This window comes from Mixophyes fleayi, chromosome 9 (genome assembly GCF_038048845.1).
Source record: "Mixophyes fleayi isolate aMixFle1 chromosome 9, aMixFle1.hap1, whole genome shotgun sequence".
In the NCBI taxonomy this organism is placed as follows: domain Eukaryota; kingdom Metazoa; phylum Chordata; class Amphibia; order Anura; family Limnodynastidae; genus Mixophyes; species Mixophyes fleayi.
Genome location: NC_134410.1, coordinates 110,034,108 through 110,044,102, shown reverse-complemented (window position 1 = coordinate 110,044,102; position 9,995 = coordinate 110,034,108). Strand labels below are relative to the sequence as shown.

Below are 9,995 nucleotides of genomic sequence, written 5' to 3'. Positions count from 1 at the left end.
CTAAATTTCCCATTTCACTGAAATTCCGATAGTATCAAATATCTGGGTGTAGCGATTACTAGAAAGGTAGAAGACCTCTACCAAGCAAACTACCCCCAATTGATAGCATGCCTCAAAAAAGACCTGATTTCCTGGGACAAGCTGATAATCTCTTGGGTGGGCCGGATTACATCAGTTAAGATGAATTTGCTCCCCAGGCTGCTCTACCTTTTCCATACCCTCCCCATCAAAGTTCCCCTCTCTACCTTTAAAATGCTACAAACTTCTATCATGCGCTTCATTTGGTCAAATAAGAGACCCAGGATCTCTGCGCGTATCCTGCAACGCTCTCCCATGGCAGGTGGCCTCGGCATCCCCAATCTTCGCAATTATTATGCGGCACGTCTAGCTCAGTGTGTCCAATGGCACTCCCCGCCTGGGACCAAGATCTGGGTTGATATAGAATCAGACCTATTGGGAGGCTCACCGATTTGTTCTATCCTCTGGCTCCCAGCTGCACAGCGTCCAGCCCTCTCTCGAACCCATCCAGTAATAGCCCTCTCCCTCTCACTCTGGTCTCGGTGTAGTAGAATGGCATCTGTCTCTCGCACCCCAGATACTCATACCTCTTTGGTTGAATCCAGCCTTCACACCAGGCCTATCACGTCCTATGTGCACAAAATGGGCAAGGGAAGGCAAATTGCTACTGCTAAACCACATAACAAGTACCCTAACGTTTCCTCAGTTCTCGGAATTGTCTGAGCGGTGCGGGTTCACGATGGGACAGTTCCACCAATACTTGCAAATTAGACACTATCACCAACAGGTCAGGGCTCAGTTGTCTGCCAGACCCCCCACTGTGTTTGAGAATTTATGCCTATCAGGACCATCCTGAAAAAGGCCTAATCTCTACGCTATACAATGCCCTATTTCCTATCTCCACGGAAACCAAGGATCGTTTTCAGACACAGTGGGAGGCAGATTTGGGAGCACCCCTAGATCCAGAAGAATGGTCGGACATCTATGAGTGGACAGCTCGTTGCTCCATAAATGTCCGTATCAAAGAAAACGCCAATAAATTGCTACATAGATGGTACTACGTCCCCTCTAGGCTCCATATCATTTATCCTCAAACAAGTCCAACATGCTGGAGGGACTGTGGCCACACTGGCACCTTCATGCACACTTGGTGGGACTGTCCCAAATTGCGCCCGTTCTGGACAGAGGTTCTCGCACTAGCAACAACTATACTCGATACACCTATACCCTCCGATCCTAAGTACGTATTACTGCCTCTACCTCTCCCAGACCTTAACACACTCATAAGCTTCTTCGGCATGTAATCAGTGCAGCTACTTGCCAAATAGCTGCCCACTGGAGGAACCCCGTTCCTCCAATGCTCCAAATGGTCTGTGGTCGGGTCTGGCACACCTATCAGATGGAATATATCACCAGCGTGCTTAGGGGCACCTCCGTGTCCTTCAACAAAACTTGGTCTCCATGGGCTTCATATTGCAATCAACCCCTACTTCAATTCTAGTCATGTTCGGTTTGTTACTGGAAATCCCAGATTTAATTATCACCTTCTGCTAAAAACTTAAAAGCGTGAATTCCCCCTCCCCTCCCTTAACCTTCCCAATCTGCTCTTTCCCTTCCCCCATTTTGCCCTATACTCCCCCTTCTTTACCTTTTCCTTTTATTTGTATAATTTAAAACAAAATAACATCTCTATGGTACCATGCTCATATGAAGCTGAATTCGCTTTGTAAAAGCACTGTGAATGTGTTGCACACACTGATAAATTTGTTAAACTTGTTAAATTTATATGTGCATTTGTCGTCTCACTAATGTACCTTTCAAGAGTTTTATATTCTGTAATGCTGTTCAAGATTAGATGTTATTAATAAAACGTATTTAAAAAAAAAAAAAAAAAAAAAAGAAGTTTGTCTCCCTGCAGAGTAGCATTATCACCAATCAGTAGGAGATGTTGCCTGAACACAAAGTAGAGAAATAAAATATATTATGACAAGTACAACATACTGGACACATATTTAGTTCACACAAGCTTTTTATTGATACACATTCTCATTAACTTTCTTGCATAAAGTTCAAGCAGTTCTGGCATTACTATACATTATTATACATTGTATTACGTGTACCTGTCACCAACACACGGTAAAGAAATCTTACTGGAAACTAGTGACGTAACTGAGGCACAAGGAACTGCAAAAAGACTGCAGTTTCACAGGTTCAGCCGATAAAATGGCTGCCTCCACAGTGAGTAGGCGACAGGTAGACTAAATCGTACTTGCCAGAGGGGAGGTTCAAAGGGCAAGTGCATTGGGTGTGATGACACGATTCATCTCATCAATGCCTGCCCCCTCACTGCCCAATGATGTGATCGTATCATTGCTCAGCGGGGGCAGGGCCATGATGATGGGAATAGCATCATCAGGAACCGCCCAGGAGGAGCCTGATGATACGGATCCAGTCATAAAAGCCCTGTCCACTTCTAATTAAAGAGAAGCTGTATCCAGGAGGGGGGGCTATGCTCCCAGGAGTCTGAGAGAACTCCCCGAAAGTATGGCAGTAGGCAAGTATGGACTGAGTATTATAACAAAGTGTTGGTCCTGGGGCTGCTTGCGCCAAATATGAGGTGAAACTGAGATCACGTGCTCACATCACAATATCATCATGCTCTTCAACTGGAAAAAGCCAGAGCAAATAGAATGGTAATACAACAAGCAGTTTCGGCACACATATAAAGTCTCGAGAAATTGCATTAAACAACTACATGTTTGGCATTACAAATGGTCAAGACACAGCAGTAGAACAAAATAATTGAAATAAACATGGTATAAAAATAAGTAACTGGGGCAGGAAATGAGGATGCATATGAAAAAAACCCTGTGCGTAGATAACAACAGAATGACACTAAATATCACTACTCCATACACGAATAATGGAAAAAACACATATTAGTGGAAAATACATTTAAGATCCACATGCAATACAGTATGTGCAGAACTAGTATATAGCAAAATAAGGAAATACAGTATGAGCATGCTACCCCACCCTTATTTCACAATTCAAAGCTGCACATGCTGCAATAGTTTGTTGCTTATCCTCATTTATATCCAACCCTTACTGAGTAGAGACTGGGGCTCACACTTATGTGTAGAGAGGACTGTGCTGCCTTTATTTTACTATAAAACACTTTGTCCTGCCAGTCTCCTTTCCAGACACTTTGTCAGTGTATCGATAGATATATAAAAATACAGCGATGTGGAGGGAATTTAAGGTTAGTTTACAAGTTTAGCATTTCATACATAAATATGTGTTAAATATAGCTTTACATGTATCAAATGAGGCACACCTGGAAGTGGATTTCCATGCCGTTTGGCTGTAAACTATTAAACACACGCATTCTACATGCCCGTGTGTGTCCTAGCAGATCTCCATGGACTGTGGTGGACTATATAGAAAAGAGGCACCGTATTATCTGCAGTCCATATTGACATATTGGGTGGAACTCGCATCATGATTAACAAAATATTCCGAACAAAAAAATGTAACTTGAGGAAGTTTTACAAAGTTCTATTCTATGGTCTCAATAAAGAAACAAAATCGACTTACAAACACACAACGGAAGTAGCCAGTTTGTAGTCTGAAGTGGCTATTCATTAGCAGCCTATCAATTTACTAGGAATGTTGTGCCTCATACCTCAGTAGTTTCCAGTGACATGATAGGCTGTATATTAATTCAGAGCACAAAATGACTGCCTCTTTTGTGAGGCGGATACAGGTCTACTTTATAATGGGCTTGGCTTAATACATCACATTCAGGGTTACTTTGTGTTCACGGAGGGCCCCATTAACCCTGATGTTTGTAATAAACTCACCCTCTTACCCCTGGTACCTCTTACTCTCTGTGCTCCTCAGTGACGGCCAAGAGACCAGAGGGAGAGTCTGCTACTCTATTACTTAAGGCGAAAGAGGTTCAGTAACCGATCCTTTTATCTGGAGCTTTCCTTTAAATGGTCCTTGTTTAAACAGTGTCTAAGGAATAATAATAGCAATGTTAAATTATATTTTTTGGGGCTGTTATTCATGCAAAAATATAGGTTTTTAACATTTTCACTTCACCGTTCTAGTAGGCAACACCTGATTCACAATAAAACCTAATAAAACATTTAAAAAGGACACATTTTACATGTCTTTTGCAGTGTCATATATATGAATGTTGCCCACCTGTTGGACTGTGCAAATCATGGTGCATAGAGAGGATTGCTCAGCTGCGAGGATCCCCAAAAACATCTTATGTTGCTGCAAATTATAATGTCACTTTAAAAAAAAAAAAAGGTATCAATTTCTTAATTTAGCGATGAGGGATTACGTACCAATAGAAGAAGAGGGTTTAAAGTGTCTGCTGTTACATCTCCCTGGAGCTCATGCAACAAGAGGGCTTGCTCTGTGCAACATGAACTCTGTATTATTAAACATTATTTATATAGTGCCAACACGTTTTCCTTTGAAAATAAATCTAGCAATTTACTAAACTCTACAAAGGGTAATTAGTGCACAATGAAGAGGTCCCTGATTTTGTTTTTTTTTAATTAGACCACTTTTTAAATTGTGCATTGTGATAGCCCATGTAGTTCACTGAAGGCCAAGATCAGCAATAAAAAATCTATTTGATGAAACCGTGTACAACTATTTCAGAGAAACGTATTAATCATAGCGTTTTGGAGCACAGTAATGCCACATTGGAGTAAAAGACTAATGATCTATAGCCCCATATTTTTCACCATTGGCTATTTCAATAGCTGATAATTGCACGAGATGAGAATGCCAAAATGTCACAGTTCGGTAAACAATATCCAGTAAAGATAATGGTACGTTGACCTGGTACAATGGCACTCCACGTTTGTAGTGTGTATGTAAGGTAAGACTGTGGTGGTAGGGTAAACGCGTGTAAATACAGCATAATGCAATACATCGTAACAGTGTACTACTGTATAAAATGACATTTTGCAATAGTTGTAAATAACTTCTCACAGTTTCAGAGAGCTGAATAGGTATGATTAAATAAGTGTAGTTACAAAGTAAATCCAACTTCAAGACAATCTTTGAGCATTTAACCACAGCCATCTCTAAATTGACAAGCAGACTTAGTCCACCTATTGTGATCCCCAGCTTTACTGAAACAGAAGACTGTATTACCGAAACACTGTCGGAAGGTATGAGCAGTCTACTGGAACTGTAACACCCAACGGGATGAAACAGTTGCAACACCTTTGTCCTTTCTTCAGCCACTGGCCAGGAGAACTCAATCTTTTGCAGGCTGTCAAGGGAATGGTCTCTGTCATTGTGGCAGTCAGTGAGTGGGATGGTTTGTGTAGCAAAATCTTTAGTGGTTGTTCTATGTAATGAAATGAGCAGTAACGTCTTTAGTACATATCGCAGAATCAGGTCCGAGTAGACTGAGGTCTGAGGACACACCTTTGATGTGTGCTAAGTGGAACATACTTCAGAGTTCAAAGCAACGTAACTGTGCATTCAGGGTTCCGTTCTTCAAATGTCAAAGGTTCTAAGGGGATTCTTTGTTCTATTAATAGATAAAGTGAGTCCCACTCTTTGTTTGTGATGAAGCTGAGTAACACTTCATTGACCGTTGTCATTCTAATGTTGATATACCCAATCTGCTCGACTGCGCCTTCTTAATTAAACACAGGAAATCCAGCAATGCGATGAAATGTAGGCATCCTGGGAAGTGATGTATTTGTGTTCAGGACATACATTAATCCAGCACACGTTTGCCTCAAAGTTCCTTCTCTTTAATCTCGAGGTAAAGTTCATCCTTGCTTCAGCAACCTTTATGTTTTCAGCTGGTACTGACAGAAAGGATTGCGTTGGATGGGCGCAGTGGGAGGAGTCAGTCCAGCTGCTTATTCATCCACCAAACAAACAACATGGTCCCACCAGTGATCAGGCCGCCCCACAGCAAGTGGTACAGGATGCTGATTGGCTGTGGAAAAGAAAACAGATATATTACACAGGTTAATTCTCCCAACGTAATAATGTGCATATTATGCTTATAACACTCAGGATCTAGCAATCCCAGTCAGGTAGTGTTAATTAATGTATCTAGTAAACTCTGCAGGCCAGTGGCATGAAACTTGATACCCGAAGACGAGAGGCAAACACAAAACTGCTGCTTCATATAACAGACAATCGTTCCATATTAGAATACTGATAAAATATTTTTAGTTCTACATTCCAACTAGATAAGCAAACCACAAGCTGTGTTACTCCATTCAACTGCCATGCAATAGGCAGAATTAATATAAACACAAGAGATGTTGATACATATATAAACCCCTGCTAATAATATATGTGATGTCACCATTTATGTGAACTGTAAGGATATGAAAAGTTTTGTGCCTTTTTATGGTTATGGTCAGGGCCGGATTAACCCGAGGTCTAACTGGGCTATAGCCCAGGGGCCTCGGGCATCCAGGGGGCCCTTCAAAGTCCGCAGCAGCATTATTGATCGGTCCGGGGGTGGGGGCGCCCCCAGCCCGATCAATGCTGCTGAGCACTGTCACTGTAGTCCTCCGTCCCCGGCGCTCAGTACTCTGCTCACTGAGGAGATCTCGCGAGTGAACCCTCGCGAGATCTCCTCAGTAAGGAGCTTACAGCGCGCTGGGGACGGAGGACTGGACTGACAGGTAAGCGCTTTGGGGGGGGGGGGCCCTCACGGGGGAGGCTCACAATGGGGGCCTCACGGGGGAATGGAGGCGCCCTTAGCCCAGGGGCCTCCATTCCCTTAATCCGGCCCTGGTTATGGTACCTCTTGGTGACTTCTAATATACTAATAAACTTAGTATTTACAAAATGATACACATGATTATGTCTATAAAACGGATATCGTAAATATATGCTGTGTGGAACAACTTATGCAGACTGGAGTTTATAACGTAATTTGGCAAACAAGGTATATTTAGCCTCATGTAAAAGAATTTCCCCTCTATAGGTCAACCGTATGCATCAAAAAGGCTGCTCCTATTGGTGGTTATAAACCAGATATCCACTTAAACACATGACAGGAGAGTTATCTATAGAGGTGAGGGAGGGATGGTGGGAGCTAATTATCATCCACACGTCAGGTGGCCAGGCATCAGAACCCCGTCGTCCTCATACTTGGGGAAAGGAGGTTTAATATTAATTTTGACCTAATGAGACTTTCAGGCATCCCCTGGTAGGATTCCTATGAGGTGCATCTTCTGCAGGTACTGGAGGCCTGGTGTAAAGATATACATGGTGATGATGATGACGACGACACTATACAGCATTATATAGTCGCTTCTGCTTGACAGCCTGCGTACTGACCCCTCCAGCTGACAATACGTCACTCACAAGCATCATAGCTATATACTGTCACTGCTGCCTATTCAGAATTCCTATTTGTCATTTTCATTTGGCTACTGCAGGAAATAAAAGCTATATTGGATCTATAAGCAAGTAAACAACAGATGTGAATTTTTTTGTGTGTTTAATGAAATTTTACATGGAAAATGTGACTTTCAAATGTATTAATAACACTGTCAAGACAAGACAGTATTCTCTCCTGTGTATATGACACTTCATTACAATATATTGTTTACGAATAGGGTAATGCATTTTTATAGCTAACACTGTCAGGCTACATCTCTATCAAGTAGGTATACCATACTTGCTTACTCTCCCGGGAATGTCCGGGAGACTCCCGAATTTCGGGTAGGTCTCCCAGGACAGCAGTCCATTCTCCCGCGTCCTGCCTACTTCCTAGCGAAGTGGGCAGGATGGGAGACTCAAAGACGCAATTCACGCTACGACATTTACTGCGTTGCACTCCCCCTCCACAGGTGCACCTCCCTCCCCCCTTCTGGGATCTCCCGGAGGGGTAAAATCAAAAGTAGGCAAGTATGAGGTATACGCATTTGTATGACTGGCATAGAAATATTGTTATGCTCTGTGTTGGGCCTAGCTTGGGCAGCACGGTGGCTCAATGGTTAGCACTTCTGCCTTACAGCACTAGGGTCGTGAGTTCAATTCCTGACCATGGCCTTATCTGTGAGGAGTTTGTATGTACTCCCCATGTTTGTGTGGTTTTCCTCCGGATGCTCCGGTTTCCTCCCACTTTTCAAAAACATACTGGTAGGTTAATTGGCTGCTAACAAATTGACTGTCTCTGTCTGTGTGTCTGTATGTTAGGGAATTTAGACTGTAAGCCCCCAATGGGACAGGGACTGATGTGAGTGAGTTCTCTGTACAGCGCTGCGGAATTAGTGGCGCTATATAAATAAATGGTAATAATAATATACATGCGAGCCAACACACACATGCAAGTCTGCATCATTTTTACGCGCCCGTTTGGAGTGCAAAATGCACCCAATTCTTAATGAGGTCCTATGTCATTCAGTCACCTTTCTTTCAATCATAACTGAACTCATTTAGCGTTAATACAAATACTTTTTAAATCACACATTAAAGTATATACATTTTGTTACTCATTCTATTTCACCTGGAGTCAGCTACAATTGGCCTAAGGTTTAGAAGTTGAGCTATACCCAGTAGTAATTTATATTACAGCACATTGCTGCAAGCTAAAAGAAAGAGCTACTGCACATCCTACCACAGGGTCCCAATCCAATTATTTCACCACAAGTTTAAGCATGAGCTAGCAAAACAGGACGTCAGCTTGGGCACTTTCCATAGTAAAAAAAAACAAAAAAACAACGTACTAAAACATGAGTCATTTCCAAGTCAGCACAGTGTGAGAATCATCTGGCAATGTAGCAATTGTTTTCAGCATATGCATACAACAGAAACAGGGAAATTGGTTGTTGGGGAACATGTCTTGTTGGGCACAGTAATAGTTTTTGCAAAAGAAAAAATATTGTTAACTTAACATCCTTCGATAAAACCTACATACACACAAGATTAGTATACCTCAATTTTGAACAGACCTCCTCCCTTCTCCCATCTTTTTCTATCCTGATAATTTTTTCTACTTCCTATGTTTTAGTTTTCTTTATATTTCTTTATTATTAACTATGAAAAGCTTTGTAATATATCTTGTTATGTCAACACTGATTATATATATATTTTTTACTTTGCTCTGAGTTTTCAATAAACAAGAGTTTAAACAGAAAAAAAAATGTTGTTTGTGTAGCTTAGAAGTATAAATAGAAAGCAATTATGTCTCTCAGAACAACTCTTATTCTGAAAAACATGAAACTTCAAGATGTCAAACTAAAATAAGCAGGGTTATGTATCTCATTGCTGCATCTACAGCATGTTCACCGAAAGTGTGGTGTGAATTCACAGGGTTACAGGATCACCTATAAAATAATTAACACCTGATCGACAGATTGGTGAAGTTGAAAACCAATAATGTATTCACAGTGGCAGTAGATTGCAGCGTCCCTCGTGTATGTACATCTTTACAAAAATGTGTCCTAACCCTCCTCCTTAAGACAACATATTTTACATGACACTAGCCATACTTAGCTTACGACACGGACTGCTTAAGGCTAATGTCCTGGCTATAAGCCGTTATACTTCTAGCCTGATGGCCTTCCCAGGCTCTGGATTCCATGGCTCAATTCCTAACGAAAACTGATTATAATGTGCTATATTATGATATATTAACCCATGATATGGAACATTATAAGCTGTACATGTTAGGGGAGCTGGAACCCCGGAATTCCATTAAATACTGTGAGCATGACAGATACAGCCCTGCCTTGGGAGCAGTGCGGAGAATGCAGGATGGCAGTTACACTGTGTATCAGTTACAAGGTTCTAGTTATAAAAAGGGAGAGAAGACATAAATCCTGAGAAAAGAGGATTTTTCGCAGGATTTAGGGCTTCTCCCTCTTTACAAAAGCCCCAAGTCGGTAAGCAGAGCCGTAACTTAGAATTCTAGCGCCTGGGGCGAGAAAGACAAATGCTGCCCCCCTAGCCCTCAA

At 41.8% G+C, this 9,995-nt stretch overlaps 1 protein-coding gene across 1 annotated transcript in view; it reads right to left on the bottom strand.

Annotated features, from left to right (window-relative positions):
• Positions 1–2,029: 2,029 nt before the first annotated feature.
• LOC142100945 (uncharacterized) overlaps positions 2,030–9,995 on the bottom strand; it is a 99,326-nt gene continuing 91,360 nt past the window's right edge. The window contains exon 8 of the mRNA XM_075184869.1: positions 2,030–6,007. Within this exon, the coding sequence (XP_075040970.1) occupies positions 5,915–6,007 (93 nt within the window). The 3' untranslated portion in view covers positions 2,030–5,914. The remainder of the gene's footprint in view (positions 6,008–9,995) is intronic.